The sequence below is a fragment of the Carettochelys insculpta genome, chromosome 26 (genome assembly GCF_033958435.1).
Source record: "Carettochelys insculpta isolate YL-2023 chromosome 26, ASM3395843v1, whole genome shotgun sequence".
In the NCBI taxonomy this organism is placed as follows: Eukaryota; Metazoa; Chordata; order Testudines; family Carettochelyidae; genus Carettochelys; species Carettochelys insculpta.
Window position 1 is genome coordinate 14,283,501 of NC_134162.1, and position 20,082 is coordinate 14,303,582.

General features: G+C 45.5%; 1 protein-coding gene across 4 annotated transcripts; it reads right to left on the reverse strand.

Moving 5' to 3' along the window:
* Positions 1-2,097: 2,097 nt before the first annotated feature.
* INKA2 (inka box actin regulator 2) lies at positions 2,098-18,282 on the reverse strand. 4 transcript variants are annotated; one of them, XM_074977483.1, is made up of 3 exons: positions 17,852-17,927; positions 12,384-12,448; positions 2,098-4,061 (listed from the first exon to the last, which is right to left on the reverse strand). In XM_074977483.1, exon 3 carries the CDS (start codon positions 4,053-4,055, stop codon positions 3,030-3,032), a length of 1,026 nt encoding a protein of 341 aa, XP_074833584.1. In that variant the 5' UTR covers positions 4,056-4,061; positions 12,384-12,448; positions 17,852-17,927; the 3' UTR covers positions 2,098-3,029. The 4 variants fall into 4 exon arrangements, with proteins under 4 accessions (XP_074833584.1, XP_074833586.1, XP_074833583.1 ...); XM_074977485.1 differs by lacking the exon at positions 12,384-12,448 and having other exon boundaries at positions 17,852-18,282; XM_074977482.1 differs by lacking the exons at positions 12,384-12,448; positions 17,852-17,927 and adding an exon at positions 18,047-18,241.
* Positions 18,283-20,082: the final 1,800 nt, after the last annotated feature.

Genomic DNA, 20,082 nt, shown 5'->3' on the forward strand with positions numbered 1-20,082 from the left:
AGGCAGGGGACTGTAGCTGCCTGTGCAGGAGACAGCTGGTGGTCAGGATGGGTGTCTGATGTGACAATGTTGATGGTGATTTTATTTTCAAAGTCCCCGCTTTCTCCTGGACCTCCAGGGAGGCAAAAGGGCAGCCCACGTGGGCTGGCATTCAGTGGAAAGTAAGTTAAAAAATCTGCCTCTTGACATGCAAAGAAATGAGAGGGAGGAAAACAGCCCACCCCTGATCCTGGGGGGATGGGAAATCAATACTTGCTCATTCTTCATTCCTTGTATGGGCAAAAGCAGTGCTTGTCTTGTGCCTATATTTAATTCCCTTGCACACAAAAAAAAGTGCACTTTCTCTCTCTGTGATTCTGCCCACTGGCCTCTTCTGCCTGGGAGAGTCAGGCCAGGAACAGAATTGTTAGTTGAAAATAGTGACATGAACAGTCACATCCCCCATTCCCCAAATCTGGACACAGTTCAGCAACATAACCTTGCGCCTTTCTCAGGAATTGCTGTGGTTAAAGCAAACGGTAGTAAAAATGCAGGGGCAGCAACAGGGGGGAAAGTAACTTAAAATTTCTCACAGGTTCTGTCCTGTTACTACTCGTGTCTCTGCCAGCTCTTTCCATAGCTCCCAGCTGGCTTTTCCTGCAGCGCAGCCAGCTCTTGCTGGAGCTGGGCACCAGGACGCACCCGCCTCCTTTCACCTCTGGGCAGTAACAGACAGTGGAAGTCTTCCCCGTCCTCCCCCGTTGACAACAAATTCGCCATGTGCCCAGTTCACAATAAAGTGCAGCAAATCCCGCAGAAGATGCTCAGCGAGAAGCAAGGAAAGGTGGCCCAATCCTGAGCTCCTTCACTCTTCATAAAGCTAGGGGCAAGGGTTAAGCTGCAGGGCCGGGAGGCCAGAGTAAAAATAAAAAGCCTACTCTTTTCCTGGCACCTCCAGGAGGGAAGTGAGGTGTAGCCAAGAGTGTGTGAGGGCTTTGTATTGCCCCTGTCCATGTGGAGTGTGAGCTTCACTCTTCAGGGCTGTAACTCTGGTACCTTTCCCTGAACACAGTACAGCCCAACCAGCAGCCCAAGAGCAGCTTGGCTCTGCACGAAGCTTGTTCTCTGTACAAACCCAGGGGTAGGGTTTGCTTCACTAGGAAGTTCATACTTTCATCCTAGCCAGATTCACTGTATTTGGCTTTCCAGAAATGCTACATGCAGCTGCCCTTGGCAGAACTAACCAGCACATGCTCCATGCAACAGTAGAGTTCAACATAACCCCTGCCCAGGGATCCCAGGAATGGAACACTTCCCAGGCCCAGCCCTTGTGAACAATTTCTCACCCAAACAGTTCTCGCACCCTGGATTTTCAAATGCCCAGGAAAAACAACAAGCTGAGCAATGTGCCTTGAGGGTCATCAGATCTGGGATCTTTCAGCCTGAATGGGAGGAAATGCCAAGGCTGTGGGGCCCTTGTGCATACCCAGCCAGCAGGCCCTTCTTGTGTGGATGACATACAACTTCCCAAGTGGAAAATTGTTTTCTTCTGTCTGCTCTTCAACCCTGTTTTCCCAGTTGAGTAATCGACCCCACAGAACCCATGCACCAACTCAGCTGATATGAGCCAGAGTAACTCACTAGCTTCAACTGAGGCCAGGTCTACACTAGAGCTTAAAGTGGATTGTAGGTATGCAAGTCCAGTGATGGCAAGTGTGTAGCTGGAATCAACATATCTACAATCAACTTACCTGGCCATCCTCAATGAGGGAGGTCAACCAGAGAAACTCTCCTGTTGACGTCCCTTACTTCTGGTGAGATTGAGGACTACAGGGGGTTGACTGTTGATCTGGTAGTTTGATTTCACATGTCTCCACTAGGCACGTGAAATCAAACACCAGATGATTGACCCTGACCAGGTGAATCTATCGGGTGTTGTAGTTGTACCCAGAGCTACACTAATTGGGAGTGTAGCCCTTTTCTAGTTTGTTTGTTAAATTGTGGCTGTCACTCCTGTGGCTTTTGCTTTCCCCATAGAACAGGAGTGCAAACAAGACAGGCAAGAGGCCCCTAGAGAGAGATTATGTGCAATACAAACTATTCCACTGCTCTTTGGAAGACTGTGACATTGCTTTATTAGTTACTGTTGGCGAGTGGAACACTGAAGAACTCATTTTCTTTCAAAACTAAATCTCTACATAAGAACAAATGAACAAACCAAAAACTCCAACAACAAAGTCTGTTGCAACTTCGTATCGCAGTGCAGCATCTGGGTTTAAGGCCAGGAAGAGTAGCACTAAACCAGTGAAGAATTTTCTGGGCACCACAAAATTCCATGGATGGGCCTGTTACTTACACTAGAGGCTAAACCAATGCTGGAAGGCCAAGCAAAGTGCGCACAGATGATAACGCTCTAGAAAAGGAAAAGCTGAAATGCCACGGCATGGTGAGGACACCCCACCTGCATTCAGCAGTGGTTCAAGTACTGCAGTCTATTATAAAACCTCCGACCTTATTTTTAAATTTAAATATCAAGTGCTTGGAGATCAACTTTCGAGTTGTCTGGTTTATAAGCCAGTATTAAGTGCACATGAGGGAAAGCAGATTTAAAAATAGATATGTAGCACACACACACACATGCACACGCGCACACACACACTGAACTTTATGTACAGTAGTTATTTTAACCAGGGATGAACTGAATGGGTTTGGCAAACATGAAATCCCTATGACTCCTGCACCATTAAGGGCCTGGCTGCCCTTGGTGATACTTGCCCTTAAAGCTATCAAGAAATCTGGTCATTCTCCTAAGCCCCACTTCTGGAAAGCTTCTGCACGCATTCTTGGTTCAGCTGCTCTTCTGACGTCCTTCCCCAGAAGATGTCAGTCTCTTGGGGCTGATACCCATGGCGTGTTCCACAGAATGTACTGCCTTCTGCCCCCTGGTGCAAGGCAGGCCTTTGGGGTATATCATGTGCAGGGATGTACGCATGCCAGCTTATCTCTAGCGTGAAGCAGAACCATGGGGCTGAGGAAAGGCTGATAGGAGCTTAGACCCACACAGCTGTGTTAATGTCAAAGCCTGATTGGCTGTGGTCTGTAGTGCTACGGAACTTCTTTGCACAGTTCTTGGATTGGTCACTGCTGGCTTCTGCCTTTATGCCCCTCTCCGTTTTGCTGTGAGCAGTCTGCAGGTTCCCATGGAGAGGGAAGTAAAACGCTCCCTTCAGTTTGCTCACCTTTTTGGGTCTCTTTGAGATTTCTGTCTCTCTGTCTTCTGCTGGGAGCCAACCTGGTTTCTCCTTGAGGAGTCTCTCTCGGTCCGGTCGTACACTCCTCAAGAACTTCTTGAAGATGTTGGGTGTGAGGGAAAACTTCCTGTAGAACTCCTGTGACCTGCTGATGGACAGGGAAGTGTCATTCTTCTCCCCCTTTTTATCCAGCTCTGGCAGATCCAACCAGTTCCCAACCAAGTCTGCAAAGATGTTATCCCCTAAGACCAGAGGCTGCCGGTTCCTACTCTGGGACATTAACGAGGAAGTCCAGTCATTGGTCTCATCAGGAACCTGACATTTTCTGCATCCTGACCGACTCCCAGCCAAAAGTTGAGGGTTGCTGGCTGTGTCTCTAAGAAGCTGGCTCCCAGTTGTGCCCAAACTAGCTGACTCAAATTTCCTTAGTGGGCAGTACTCTGCTGTGGTCAGGACTGAAGAAGGTCTGCTAGCAGGAGAACAGTCTTTGTGATAAGCCACGTGTTTGCAGTGGCTGCTGTCTGGTAAAGTAACAGGGCCAAACAGGCTGGCAGATTGTGGCACCAGGGCAGAGCGTGCAAACGCTGTGGGGCTGCCCTCCTCTAAAGATCCCTTTCCCAGCCACCTTTCATTCTGCCAGCTGGCTCTGGGCATCTCTCTGCTGTTTTGACAGCACTGGTGCTGGCCAATGCCTGAAACCTTGTTTCGAGTCTCTGAAATCTCCAGCTGCTCCAAAGCTGTCTGGACCTGGAGGAGTTTCAGCTCTTGCAGGGCACCCATCATGGAGTTCATCTGTTCATGCAGCCCGTCTCCAACCTCTTTCATGGATAACTGGGGAGGAAGAGAGGACAGTGAATCAGTGCTTGGAAAAGCCAAGACAAACCAAATAGGATTTTAACCCAGCAACGCATAGGGAAGTAAAAGCTAGGTCATTAGTTCCCATCCTGGGGTCCACATCGGTATTACAAGGTGTCCATGAAAAAAATAAAAGGTAAATAAAAATGATCATAGAAAATAAGTTTTAAATAAATTGCAAAGTTACAATCACGTATTATTTTTAAATTAAATGTCTTCCAACAATGTGATCAATCGCTGACTGAAAATCTGTGTTGTGGTTTCCTTTTTCATTTAGCGAAATGTACATAGCAGCTAGAATTAGCTTTGAAGAGGGTCCTCGAATTACAATTGGGAGTCCACACTAGTGAAAAGGTTGGGAACCACTAAGCTAGGCCATATTCCCTTTTTCATTAGAAAGCTAGACAGCTGCAAAAAGCAGGTCCCTCCAGAAACATGCCCTAATGCTGAACTATTTGGACTCTGATTTCATGCATTTGTCTCTGATGTTCCAGCCATTTCATGGGATAATAAACATACGTTTTTTAGACTTGGAAGAAGTTACTGTAAAATATCATTTTTAAGAAGATTCCAAACTCTTGCCCATTAACAAGAACTGAAATAAGCATTTGATTGACAACACAAGTAATGTTTAGCTGAATTTCAGTTAATTGCTTAGCGGAACATCTATTTGGGTAACCGAGCGCGACAATTCGCTACATCAAGTTTTAGACTTACTCTGCAGCTGTTGTTTCTTTCTTGCAGTGCAAACAACTGAGACTGAGTGAGTGCCCTGAATTTATAAATGAATCAGCCTTTGACTAACCAGTTTCTATAACATGCTAAGATTGAAAACATTAAAAAAAGCTATACACTGTCACTTTGTGATTATGTCTCAGAGCTTTGTTGCAATATCATAATTATAGGTTGAGAAACATAAGTACGAGCATGAAATGAAGTCTGATAAATTTGAATGGTAATATTTTTAAAAAAAAAGTAATCACGAGTTTATCTGTTGAAAAACCAATTACTTTGGCTTCCAAACTAGATTCATTATTTACATTTGTGTTTGATCTTTCTATGTTCATAGAAAGATCTGACACTCCATGTTAACCTTAAAATATGCTAGTTATTTCCCAAAGTCTCTAAATTGCCCTCTCTCCCCTCTCCTTCTGTTGCTCTCCTTCTCTCTTGTGTGGGATCTGGATCATATTCCCAAAGTGGCATCATAAAACAAATGGACTATACTTTGCAACAGCTGCTACCACTTTTTTGCCGGGGGAGGCAGTTTGCCAGGCAGGAGGCAAAGATATGTGTTACGCTGACATGGAGAGGTTGGCAGAAGGGATTATAAATGTCTCAGAAAAGCTCACATCTAAATGTTTGCAAGTATACAATTTAAAAAGCCAATGAAAATCTTTTCAGGACAAGAATTCTCTTAATGTGCTGTTTGCCTTAAACAGCTGAACATCAAAGTGGCTGTACACTACCAAGTAATTTTTGTTTTATTTTGTTTTTACCTTGGCTTGGTTGTTTGTGGCTTGCAATTTGTTTGTAAGCAGCAAACTGCAGGCTCTCACCTGTAAGAAAGGCTGTTAAAACATTGCCACTCTATCTATAAAAGCCATGCGGTAAAAGTGGTTATCTCCATAATACATGCTCCAGGCACGTATCGTCATCTAAGTTTCAAAAATCAGACTCGCAGAGTTACTAGAAGTATGACACCTCTATTTGGAAGTTCATGCTCACCTGCTAGAAAGGATATTGGGCTGTAAAGTTATGAAAAAGCTCTGTTCAAACCTCTGATTACATTTACAAATCAAGTCTCCCTTGTAGGCTAAGGTTACTAGTAGCAGCAAAATAAAACTACATCTGTACAGACATCAAGTAGTGCTCACGCTTTTACAATAAAAGAGCTCTTGCATTACCAATACAAAACCTGGGACCATATGTTCCATAAGCTTCAGACAAAACTATCACCTTACCTCTCCAGATTTCCTGTAATGCTTCTTGTCCTAACCTTTCTTGCCTTATTAATGGAAGTCTTTTTATCTGGGGCTTTGAGAAGCTGGATTTGGAGCCAGCATGGCCCCTCATTGGACACTTTGCATCAAATCCCCTCGTAGGCAAAGTAGTGTAATCAAGCAGTGATGAGTGACAAGGATCCTGCAGTAATGACTAGACTGGTCAAAAAGACAACATATGCTGGACGGCTGGGCTGTTCACTTCATTGATTCAATTAACTGCCCCATGATGGGTGGTGTCATTACAGTGCGTGCCTCATCTGACTGGGACTTATGAAGCATTAATATTTCAGAGGCAGCATTTAGCATCACTGAGTTCATTTTGCCCATTGTCCCCTCCCCTGTGAGTGCCCAGAATTCAGAACCAGTTGAAAAATGGGAACAAGTTTTCACAGAAACTTTTCTGCATGTGTTTGTTTTAGTAAAATGTTTTTCAAGGAAATTTCCATAAGTTTTGAGCCACTCAAGCAGGGTAAGTACCAAAAGGATAGCTGTATTAGACTATAACCACAAAAACAGTAAGTCCTGTGGTACCTTACAGACGAACACAGGACTTCTCATTGCTTTTTCGAGTAGGATGAATGCAAGCTTCTCAGCTAGTATGGGTCAGACCACCTCTGACTTCAGCTGGGCCATTTATACCAAGAGAGGAAAAAGCCTACCAGACCTATTAGCAGAACACTGAACCAGGGTGAAAGAGCCCTTCAAGTGGTAGTGGCACCATTTAACAGGTTTATACGGTTAGTTTCTGTATTTATTTACCATGCTTGTCCACAGGGCCTTAGTTTAAAATTTGCTTTAAACATATCTCATCCTTGTGTTGCTGAAGATGACATAACATCTCTAAAAACATCTCCCCCCACCCTCCCTCCTGTAGGGTACACTTTAACAGTACGGCATAAGCCCCCATAAATCCTACAGATGGCCCTGCCACTGAAGTTACATGGATACGTATCTGGTTAATCCAAGCAAAGTTTGGCTAACTGTCATTACAATATCTGACCCAGGCAGGGAAAAGGTGAGTTCCAGTAAAACCAAGGTAATTCCAGCCCTAAGTCTGAAACTGCTGATCAGCACTTGGGTGCACCTTTATTTTATATGACTTTCCCCTCATCACACCCAAGAGTTAACTCCTGTGTGCTGAGCAATTCGTGTCTGTGTTATCCTGTTCAGTAAGTATATTATCTAAACACTGCATCATATTTAGCAGTTGTTGGGTTCCACCCTGTGACAGCTGCACGTTGGTGGTTGGGTGAAAGGATTCCTGTGTCTAGTTCACAGCCAGATAAGCGTATGAAGCATTTTGATGGAAAAAGTCCTATATAAATGTAAGATGTTAGTATTCACAGGTCCTGGGGTCTAGTATGCAAACTGGACAAAGTACTGAATAATCAGAAATGAAATCTTTTGGTGGATCAGTGCATAGTCAGAAAAGCAACCCTTTAATGGGCTTACGTACAGCTCATATTCCTCTAGTATTTTATGTAGCACAAAGTCAAATACTTGTGTGCCACAGGTGGGTTTGACATCTGCCTTTTAATTGACTGGGCCAGGAAACAAGAATGGGAAATTCATTTGTCATTTACCACTTTAAAAAGTATCTGTTAAACATTTTGGGAACTAACATTTTTCTACTAGTGCTTGACTTCACAAGACTACTCCGGCATTCATATCCAGCTAAGTCCCTGGAGCCAAAGCTGTTTGTATTTCCAGTTCATCTCCACATCTGGGTTACCCAGGACTACAGCAATATTTTGATGATGACTGGGAGCAAAAGAATAAAAAAAACAACAGATAACATGTTACAGACTCCAGCTGACAAGAGAGACATGAAAACCAGGGCTCTGGGTGTGTTTGGGATAATGAGGAGGATGACAGATGTCTAGCTCTGAGATGGAAGAGGTGTTGTGAGAGGAAGATACTGTTGCGGGAAAAGGAAAGAGGGAATTGCAGTGGCAGCTCTTAATAAGCAGGTTGATAGGCAATAGACCGAGCAACAAACAACATTTGGTACTGAAAGAGAATGAAATAAGAGTGAAAAATTACTGTAGCACTGTTGAGCTGATCAGATAGTTTCTACATTTTCCTTTGGAGTGCTAACAAAATTAATCTTTAACGAGCCCAGATTCTTACTTCAGGCAGAGCTCCGCAGTGGGAGTTTATTTTAAAGGTGATTTGAGATGCATTTCTTTTTCTCATTGGGGTTATGCCTTGTTTTGTTGCCTTATAATGGATACAGAAGGCATGTAAAGGCCTTTTCATTTCTCCTTGTGTTTTATCATGTAAATCTCAGGAATTTCAAATTTATCAGCCTCTAGTTTTATGGAAGAAACTCTAGGAGTCCTCAGGGGATGTTAACTGCAAGATTATAGCTAGTTTATTTGAAGTGGAGGAGCGGGGATGAACCTTTAACAAAGGCATCCTTTATTCAAAATGTTAACTACACATTACATAAGCTTTAACAAGTAACAACCAACCAACCAACCAGTTGCCTACAGTTTGGCTAAAATTTCAGCGTCCCTTTCAGTTGCTTAACTTTCTCTCTATTGGCTCTTGTGATGTCACCATTTTGCTAGTTCTCCAGCCTCCATCAACTCTTTTGGGGCACACAAAACTTGCATTTCTAATCTAGAAATATATCAATTAAAAGTTAAAAGTACATAAACAGATAAAAAAAGAACTCACTTTCAGGCTTGCATTATTCACTGCAAAGGAAAGAGCAAAGGCAGAAGATCAGTTTTCATTTCATTTATAGATTAGCAGGATTTGGCCCTCTCTTCTGCTTTTTCCTGGAGGAAGGTTCTGGTTTGGGGCCCTGAATGTATACAGCAGTCTGGGTTTGATTCCAAAAGCATCTATGGCTGTCCCAGGAACAGTTATTCCACCCAAAGCTCTGGGCTCTCAGAGCTAAACAGACCCAACACAGTCCCTCATATTCAGCTCATAAATAAAACAGAAACAAGCTCTTTAACTGCTTCCTCCTTTCCACCCACCCCCAGCCTTCCTAGACTGAAGCATCTGTAGGTAGCAGGACATCAGCAGACAGAATTCCTTTCTGCTGCTTGGGCCCAGTGCAATGCTGAAGAAGGGTTCCTGGACAAGGGTGGTGACAAGAACTTTTAATGATGGTGAACATGGTATAAGGGCAAAAATAGCCTCACTTGTGAGCAGAGTGCAACCTAAAAGTGAGGCAGAGGTGCAAATTAGGATGCAGTTTTCCCTCACATTCAATTGGGAGGAGCTGCTGCAGACGCTGGATTGAATATATTGTGCCCAGGATATTCTATGCCCCATGAGCTACTGCAGAAGCTGTGAATAGCTGGATAACAGGAACGTCCTGGCTACGTCCTGCTCCCTCCCAGATACACCTCTCTGGAGGAGACTACAGAGCCGGCTGTCCCAAATCTATGTCTTTCAGGGTGTCCCCTGCATCAGGGAATTCTGTGGAGTGAATTTGGCCAAAAGGTTCTAATCCCACCTCCATGTAGGACAATCCATCAAGACTTTACCTTTTAGCCCTAGGAAGCAAAGGAATTTAAAGGCTGACACCAGACTGCTGAAGTACAAATCACCTTCCTGTGACCTACTAGGAATGGCTCCAGTTGATTGGCTCACTAAGCCTTCTGCTCGGGTCTCAATTTACCCCAATGCAGATCTTTTCTATTCCAATAGACAGGCCTCTTTCTCACGCACATTTCAAAGCTAGGGACCCAGCCCCAACAGGAGAAGCACTGGAGTGGCTAAAGATAAATGGAAGTTCTAGCCCAGATTAGACTGGTTCCTCCCATCTTTGGAGAGTCACGTCTCTGAGTGACAGGAATTTCCTCATTTACTTCTCAAGTAAAGATTCTGGGGAACTGAGGCACAGACAGAATAAACGACTTGTCCAAGGTCAAACAGGAAGCCCGAGCAGGCAACCAGGAAATCAACTTGGGTCTCCTGATTTGCAGGCCGCTGCCCCATCCAATGGATTGCCCTTCTTTCCTCCCTAGAGCTCACAACAGGTCTGCATTCTAGACACTGGCAAGACCATATTTCTTCTGCACATTGTCCTGTTTTCCTCATTGACCATCATAGCTCCCAGGCTGGATTATGCCCATCAACAGCTGTACGCTTTTTAGTGTTACTATCATAGCTTCCTCTGAGATACAATGTCTGGAAAGCCACTTGTATAACAACAATAAAAAATAGTAACTTAAAGAAGAAGTCACATATTCATGGGAGACAACAGGCTTTGGCGTACTTAACATTGGGGCATTTTGCAAGTGTGACACAGGATGTAAAAACAGAAGGGCTGCATTTCATCACTTAAGCTGAAAGTTGTACTCCTGTGAGACGCTCAGTCCAAGAAACACGAAATTGTTTGCTGGCAGATGAGCTTTTATAATAAGGAGACCAAACATCACACCAAATTCTAAAGTTTGAGGTTATGTCTGGGGGGTGGGAGAAGGCATTAACTTCAAAGTGATATTTGTTGATTAACAATAGATTTTAAAAACATGATTTTCCACATAATAATTAAAATCATCCTGCTTTACCCAAGAATAATTAAAACACACAAAATTAGACTGCAACTGAACTGCTTCTAGTGTTTTTAGCCTACCCACCATAAGCATGGTCCTATTTTCAGTTGTACCTGTGTAACTCTTGAGTTCAATGAAGTTACACATGACTAGAAGTTTATTAAGATCAGACTTAGGTCTATCCACTGTGTAAACCCAGCTTGGAGTGGAGAACTCTGATTTGGTACCACATTTCACTCACTTTGCACAGGTGTAAAATGACTTTGCCAGGTGAAAATGGTAGAGAATCCGGCTCTATATTAGCTAAGCATCTTCTTAACCTGGCTCCTATCAAGGGCCAACATCTAAAAGGATGGCAGGGATACTGGGAAAGATGTTTTATAGAAGCAAGTCACCCTGGGTCCCTCTTTCAGAGGAAAGAAAAATGTTGGTGTTTGAGTGGAAGGGATCAGCTCTTTCTCCATTGCACAAAGGTTTCTGCATCTTTCTGACTGAATTTTACAACTTGGTGAGTATAAATTTTCTAGAGTTTGCAGTGTTTTTTTTTAAATAGGGTTTAAACATGTCTGAGGACACTGGCAGCTTTTCCCCATTTACACGACAGCAAAACCTGCAGGAATAAATATTTGCAAATGTTATTCTTACCTATGTCATTTACAACACCTCCACATATATACTTTCTCTCTGTCCCTATTTCCATCTTGCTGCAGTTCCTTGTTATTGCTACTGAAATCATGAACAGGAAATTGGAAGGATCCCAGTTTGTTTTCTTTTTCCATAAGCATGAAAAGCATTTTTTCCCAGGGTTTTCAATATCGCAGCTGAACTTATGAGCAGGAAATTAGCTCAACAGGGTTTTGTGTTCAGCTGTACCAACTGTGAGCAAAATGGAACATAAGCAGATACTAGAGCAGGGTAACCTGAAATTGCTACTTACAATCACTTACACATCACTGTTTATTCCTAAAAGTCACATAAACTCCAGCTGCAACCTAATGGCAAAATCCCACAGATACCTTGCAGCATACTACTTGAGGAATGACTTTTTTACTGCAGTGGAGCCTACAGCCCCCCATCCCATTGTACCAGGCATCTGTGCAACTATAGAACAAGGAAACAATCCCTGTCCAAAAGAACTTATAGTCTAGATCTTAGGAACCTCAGTCATGGACTCCGATCCCTTTGTGTTAGGTGCTGTACAAACACAAAACAGATGACACTATGATGTGCAGTGCTCAGAGAAGACTACCCAAAACCAGGAGTCCTGTTTTCCAGGTTCCTGGCTGGCTGTGTGTGTAACCTCGGGAAAGCCAGCTCACCTCTCTGTATTTCCTTTGGACTTTCTGCTACATGGAGCACTCTACAAAGGTGCCGAAAGGCGTAGGGCCAGCTCCCAATTCTGGGATTCCACTGGAGTCTGTAGGAGTTTTTCTGTCTCCTTCAATGAAACTTGGAGTGAGCCTGTAATGTGCTTGGAGATCCTCTCATGAGGGGCTCCACAGCATGGTGCAGTGCCAGTGCAACTTAATCCAGCACTGCAGAACAATATTACTCAGCCTTTACGTGATGTATTTTGTCATCTCCTCTCAAAAAGGCTAGAGTGGCACTGGAGAAGGGTCAGAGAAAGGCAACAAAGATGATGGAGGCTATCGGCTACATTCCCGATATGGAGAAATTAAAGACTGGGACTGTTCTGCTTACAAGACACAGAAATTAATGGGGGTATGACAGAGGTCTATAAAATCATAAATGGTATGAAAAAAGCTACTTACCCTTGTAGTAGTAGTCCTGGCAAGGACTGTCACTCTCGTGTGCGCCTTCACAGTCACAGTCGACGCTGCAAATGATGATTCCAAATGGAACTATGAAGGGCGCGATCCATAGTCTATGTAGACTGAAGGATGCTTACTACTACTACTACTACTACTACTTACCATTGCCTGCAGTGTAAAACAAGCAGTCTCCTGCTTAAATCAACAGACAGTAGCTCAAAATTAACCTGTAGAACTCCTTGCCAGGGGATTTTGTGATGGTTGAAAGTATAAACTGGGTTCCAAAACAGAACTAAATAAAGCCACTGAGGACAGGTCCACAAATGGCTATGACTCAAGATGATCAGGGATATAACATTATGCTTGTAGTGATCCTAAGCCCTCTGAGTTCTAGCAGCTGGGAGGATGAGAAAGGAATGGCCCCCTCCAAAACTGCCCTCTCTTACTTGTTCCCCTTAAAGGATCTGGTACTGGCCACTGTCAGAAGATGGGCTGCTGGGATAGATGGACCATGTGTGTGATACCCAGTGTGGCTGCTCTTACGTTCTAAAACCTCAACGTGCTTTCAAAGGAGCGCAGTACCATTATCCACATTTTACAGACAGAGAAATTGAGGGGTGAGAACTTGCTTGTTGTTGCTCAGCAGGGTTGGGAATAGAACCTAGGCTTTCTGAGTGCTATCTAATCTGGAACCTCTCTAATCTGGAACTCTCTTGTCCAGCAATATCCATAATCCAGCATGATTTTAGTTAACTGGATGACCACTTTTCAGGGTGCAGCCCAGTTGCCTGTGGTACCATAAAGTTTGTTTACAGCCACCAGTCCTGGCTCTCAGTGTTCTTCGTTGGTATTTAGCTGTAATTTATCCCTAAATGTCTTCTGAGAGCTCAGTAAGACATGGAAGTGTTGGTAATGTGCTAGATAAAATTGACCTCCTGCAGTCTGACAAATTCTCTGGTTCAGCACCGGTCAGGTCCCGAGGGTACCAGACTAGAGAGGTTCGACCTCTAGTTTAGTCTGCAACGGTAGAGCCACTGCCTACTATGTAAAGAATGAAAGTGTCAGCTGAAACTATCCTGACTTTGTATCAGAGAGGTAGCCATGTTAGTCTGTATCTGCAAAAACAACGAGAAGTCCTGTGGCACTCCTTTGTCAGATCTGACAAAGTGGATCTTTGCCCGTGAAAGCTTATGCTCCAATAAATCCATTAGTCTATAAGGTGCCACAGGACTTCTCGTTTATCCTGACTTTAAAACACGTGTATGTGGAATATTCAAATGAGCTGAAGGAAAGCCAGTCTGAAGGCATACTAAGCTTGCCAGTGACTCTTAGCTTATGATGGAAACCCTATGAAAGAAATTACTTACTGACTGAGTGATTGATCTGGTTTTGGTTTGGCTTATCTTTGAGAGTCACAACCACGCCAGAGCTTTGAGCCTGCACAGAGATTAACATGAAAACCAATTTTAAGTGCACCCAGCTCTAAGCTTAGTGTGCAATTGCTGTCCAGCCCTGGCTCTGTTACAGCATGTGAAAGGCACCGTTTACAGTGTATGCTTTTATGCACAGGGTAGCAGGGGAAATACTTTGGAACACCTGCAACCCAAACCAAACACTAATTAATTGCAATCCATTTTTTTTTTACATGCGAATAGATGAAAGAACTGGAATCCATGAATCAGAGGGACAGACAAGCTGGCATTGGGATAGGATTTCATTTTTTGTTAACCTCTCTTGCATGAAACTAGGAGCTCTGCCAATTTTTTAAAACTTCTCGCAAAATCAGCCAAAGTCTGAAATAGTTTATACAAAGACATATTAAACTTCAGCAGATGAAACTGTCTCAAGCTTTCCCCTAGCTGTATGAAAGAGACCTAAGATTTGGTTCTTTAAATGGGCCTTCTTTACAGAACCTCTCTACAATGTTACATTTATTCCCTTGCTGGATGACATGGAAAAGAACTGCTTGCTGTGTGTTATGCAAATCAGCATGTTACCACATTCAAATGGATGCCATAAAATTGTATTCCTAGTTAACCTCTGAGAGGTCTCTCATTGTCCTTATTTGGAGGTATAAAGGGACCTTCTCTGTCCCCCACCTGATCCCTGCATGGTGTTTGGTTCTGGTACATTAATATCTGGAGCCATGACCTGCCTGGTAATGAAGAAAGTGGTGAAGAAGTCAGGGTCAAGAGATTCAATTCCCATCCACCATTAAGCCCAGGCAGTCGCAGCTGTCTGTTAAATTGCTTGCTTGCTTTTAAGGGAAAGCTTTCCTATTTTAATCCTAGGCTGCAAGGAAGGGTATTGATTTTAAATTATTTTATTGTTGAGTATGTAATTTATGATGGTTTTAATTAACAAAATTCTACCTTAGCAAATGTACTTTTCAGAAGGTCTGCTAGGCTGCTAATGAAATTAATAGTGACAGAAAGTTGGCCGTATTGCCATAGAGTGTAGACCATGAAAAAACACAAACTTTTTAAGTGAGTGTAACGAACCATTGGAACATCTTACCAAGGGTCAGGATGGATTCTCTATAGCTGACAACTTTTAAACCAAGATGGGGTGTTTTTGTTGTTGTAGGAATTATTTTAGGCCCGTGGTATACAGAATGTCAACTGAGTCAACAATGGGGTCCTTTGTGGCCTTGAATCTGTGATTTGCTCTAGCTAATCAGCACCAGCATCTTAAGCTCTGTAACACGACTTTGCTCCGATTTAGGCAGAAATCCTGACTGGCACACAGATGCCCTGAGTGTCTCTTACTAAAACAAGTTCATATCTTGATGTCATGAAAAATTGGGGAAAACAACCTGATTCTGCAAAATATTAAGCTTGTGTTTAATTTACACCACGGAAACGGTCCTACTGAAGTCAATGGTCATAACTTCACACCTTGTGAACAAAGCGTATGCATTAGCTTTTGGAATGCTCTGCCCTTGGTTAATTAAGCTAGTATTTTAAAAAATATTGTGTGGCCATATTTTCTACCATTAATAGCATTATCCTATATTCACAATGACAACATTTAAGATGGAGAGGATTTTCAGTATTTCAGTTTTGATTTTCACGTTCAACGCAAAATATCCCTTACCTTTTGCTAGCAGACTCAAAACCTATCAGACTTGGAACCTCCTATGCCAAGAAACAAGCATCTGTTCTAAAAGACAGCTGTAGGGTTAAACATCGAGGCTTACATTCCCAAATGTGAGTGCCTCTTAAATCCGTATGTAAGCTTCTAAATAAAGGTGCTGCTCTGATTTTCTGAGCGGTTGAGCCCCAGGAGTTCCCACTAATTTCAACAGGAGTCATTTTCAGAGGTTACCAGCACAGATAACTTGGCTGCTTTTACACAGAAACCTAAGTATTGATTTAGAAGATAAGCACACAGGTTCAAAAATATTGGCCCAGGTAACAACAACAACAAAGCCTGCCCTATGATCCTTTGAGTTCATTATAGCTGAATGAACTCTAAATGCCTAATGTACCTTCTGCATTGCAAGTGTAGTGCCAGTGAACTGCACACTGTTACTTTTAGTTAAATTTGCTTTCTGGCTCTGTGGTCAGCAAAGGCACAGCTGCAGTGCTGCCCAGCAGAGACTCTAAAGGGGAATGCTGAAATCCAGGAAAAAAGTTTTCACTGAAGTTTGTAACAGATTCTGTCATCCTCTACTCAGGTTGCTCAGCCTTGCTGAAATAAACTGGGCTTCTCACAGAGCTCCTCTATGGAAGTAAAGGTGGCAGAATCTGCCCAACACTTGCAGGCAAAACTTGAAAAAAATGGAGCTCCCCTAGAACTGCAAGGGCTCTCAAGAGGTAATAGAACCCAGTTGCCTCCCCTCCTGGCAGGACTAACCACCAGCCCTGACAGATTTTTTTTAAATGGCCTCCTGAAGGATTGAATTCACAACTCTGAGTGAGTTTACAAAGCCAATGCTCCAACCACTGAGTTACCCCACCCCCCTAATTTGGCTTGAGTCCTATTTTCAAGGAGCTTTCTTTGGACCACATTTGGCCACACTAACACCAGACCCTGCAAGCAGCTCTACAGGGGCTATTTCAAAAGGAGGCAGTATAGCAGAATCTGCTCCCAGACGTGCCCCAATTCTGCCAAGCTTGGGATGGGTAAATAACTAGTGAGCAGTCCCATTGTTCTCAGTGGGATTGCTTGTATACATAACACATGCATGTGTTTTAGGATTTACAGTTTTGTAGCCTTACCCATTGGTGCTAGTTATAAACTCCAATTTACCAGTCCCAGCCGAAGATTATGTTGTATTAGTAGTCACCTTATATTTCACCCTCCCACCTATAATTTTTGCTTTTCTTTCTTCTGTTCTTACTACTGTTTATTCATCTGACATGCATTTCCTTTTTACACACACCCTCTGGCTTCTTATTGAACTTTCAACCCCATTAATTTAAAAAAAAATCAATTCCTTCTATTAATCCACCACTAACAAAAGCCAGGCTATCAACATCTTCCCACCTGTGGACAAGCCCAAGCGTGTGCGAGCAAGACAGCCCTCTGAAAAGAATCTGTAACAGGAGGAGGGGCTCAAACACCCTGCTAAAACTTGCCAAGTGATTCCACCCCAAAGCACAAATATTTTCCATTTTCAAAACCCCACACTTTCAAAACTGCAACTGCACATCCTAGACTGGTCCACATCTCCTTCCTCTAAACCTCTTCCTACTGAGACTTCCAACTTCGCTTTCCAGCAGTGGCTTGTGTGTACTTCGCAATGCAAACCACACAGTCCCTGGAACTGTATTTGCCTGGAGCTCTGCTTTTCTGAGAGAGCTGCCTTAACCACATCTGACCAGTGAGAGGCTAAGCTCTGCTCTTTGATCTACAGCCACGCAGACTGGAGTAAATGAAGTAGGGTCAATGGCGTGGCTCCCGAACAGAACGCCGGGTTTGATATGCCTCTGCTCTGAAGGCTGCTTTGGTCAGAGGAGGACAGGCTGGGCTTGGGGGAGAAGAAGTGTTTAAAACTCTGCCGCCTGGTACCTCCTGGTGGAAAGGATGGGGAGCTGAGCTGAGGGTAAAGGGCCGGACTCACCCCGTGTGTAACTCTGCCCTGCCCGCAGACCTGTGCATGGCACTAACAGGCTGGCTGGGGCGTGAGACTGACCGCGGGGCTTCCACTTAAACCCCACAGGCAGCGCCGTGTGAGCCCGCCGCGTCCCCGGCCGCAGCGATTGGAAAGCTGAGCGGTGCGAGGCGCGTCGGTCACCCCTTAAACCCAGCGCCGAACGCCTGGCGGCCGGACCAGCGGGCCCCGGGCAGGGAGGGACCTCGGCCGCAGGGAGCTCAGGGCTCAGGCAGGGCAGCCCCCGCCCCCGCCCCCGCCCCCCGGGTGCGGAGCGCTTTCGTGCGGCTCCTCGCAGCACCGGCTCCAGCGGCTGCCTCCCCTCGCTGGGGCCCCGGGGCAGGCGCTGCGCTCGCTCTCTGGCACTGACCTCACACCGCTGTGGCTGTGGCTGTGGCTGGGGGGCGGGGGCACTGCTCGTCTGGCTCCTAAACCACCCAGGGCTGCGGCTGCAGCAGCGCCGGTGCCTGGCAGCTGCCGCTGGCGGACGGGAGGCGCTCGGCGCTGCACGGGGGCCGGGCGGCTCGGCAGCCCCGACGCTCTTGCGGGCCCCGGGCGCCCTTACCAGCTCCTGCTTCAGGCGGCGCAGGTAGTGGTCCATGTTCCTCCGCTCCATCCTCCCAGGCGCGCGTCCGCCGGCGGGTCCCTCGGCCGGGGCTCCGGGCACCGCCCCGCCGCTCAGCGCCCTGCAGCGAGCCCCGGCTGCGCCCGGCTGTCCCGGCCGGCTGCGGAGCGCGGGCGGGCACGCGGCAGCGGCACGGGCAGCCCCATCCCCAGCTGCCGCGGCGCCGCCGGGGGGCGGGAATCCGCTGGAGGGGGCGGTCTCAGCCGGGCCGGGAGGCAGCCCGGGATGGGGCCCCGCGGCGCGGCTGGGAGGGGGGCGCTCTGCAGCCGCGCGGCCGGCAAAGCCCTGTTCTCCCCCCGCCGCTACCCTGCGGGGGGCCGCGGCCGGGGCCGCAGAGGAGCCCTCCGGAGGGCTCGGCCCGCGCGGGGTTCCCCGAGCTCGCCCAGCCGCCTCGCGGTGAAGTTTGCGAAGCCCAAGAGCCTGGCGGGGGGACCCTTGCGAGCAGCCCCCTTCCCAGCCCCTGCAGGTGCAGTCCCGCAGCGCAGGGCAGGGCCCCCGCGAAGCCAGGAGCTCTGAACCACAAGCAGGCGGGAACAGCACAAGTCCTGTGGCACCTTAGAGACTAACAGATATTTTGGAGCATCAGCTTTCGTGGGCAAAGCCCCCTGTGACGAAGCGGGTCTTTGCTCCAAAACAGCTGTCGGTCTGAAGGTGCCGCAAGACTTGCTCTTGTTTTTGAAGATACAGACTAACAGGGCCCCCTCTGGTACTTGTTTCCAACTGGGGTGTCTCAAATTTTCTTTAAGTTTTTCAGCACTGCTTAAATGTTTCCATATTGGAGCACAGGGCAAGTGGGTAAAGGACACACGGTCATCAGATCCCAAGTAAACACAGAGGAGAACTGCAGCCTGACCCCACTACTCTGCTCCGAGGCCCTGGGCAGTGAGCTTCACGGCTTGAAAAGGTGACCTTATCCAAATGTTACGACCTTCCAACTGGGGTTCTCCTGAGTGGGAGATGTGCCAACCTTCCTGCTGACCTAAAACATGAGCCAACAAAAACTAGCCTAGCTACAAACTTTGCCTTGACATCTGTTTCTCTTGGCTAGCCGGATGCTTCAGGTGGACCTGTTCAGAGCAGAGTATGACTGGGGGTCCAGCTCTGCAGACAGCAGTGCAGAAGTAAGCTAGCAGTGCTGAAAGCCCCCTGCAAAAACCTTGCAACCTCCACACAGCTCTTTTTTGGGTTGGGACCCCTGGAATTCCAGCACCACGCCATTTTAGATTTAAATATCTGAAGTCAATACATTTATCAGGTTTAAAAGCTTATGAATGTGAAATGGAATGTGAATTTGGTAGGGCCATATTAATGGTACATTGGATGACCTGACTTTGCTGGTGATTATCTCACCTTGCACAAGGACCCCTTGCCCGGAGAACTGCAGGACTCTCAGATTCTGGTTTTCCATGAATGATTTTGGACCTATGTTTCCTTCCTATCTGTTGCCAGTTTTATAACTTCAGCTTGTTCTTTTTGATCAATGATGTGAAGTGTGCAGATTGCACCCCTCCTTCCTGCTTTTTGAGCACTGTGCAATAACTCAGATTAGTATCCTATTATCACGTTTGCTGTGGTGTCCATATCCCCTATCCACTATTTAAAAAACTATATATAACCTCAATAGTAAGGAACAGGGGACTTATTTGCCAGTCCAAAATCAGACAGTCATTTCTCAATGAATTGTTTATCTCAAGAAAGTCTAATATTTACCGTAAGGACTTACCTGTATGAGAAAGTTGCACCGGTAGAACCTGAATTAGCTTCAAAATCAATTTAGAATCATAAAACTAGAAAGGACCTTGAAAGGTCATTAAATCCAGTCACCTGCACTCATGGCAGGACATGTTCGTCTAATCTGATCTTAAATATCTTCAATGATGAAGATTCTGCAACCTCCCGAGGCAATTTATTCCTGTGGTTAACCACCCTGACAGTTAGGAAAGTTTTTTCCTACTGTGCAGCCTAAACTTCCCTTG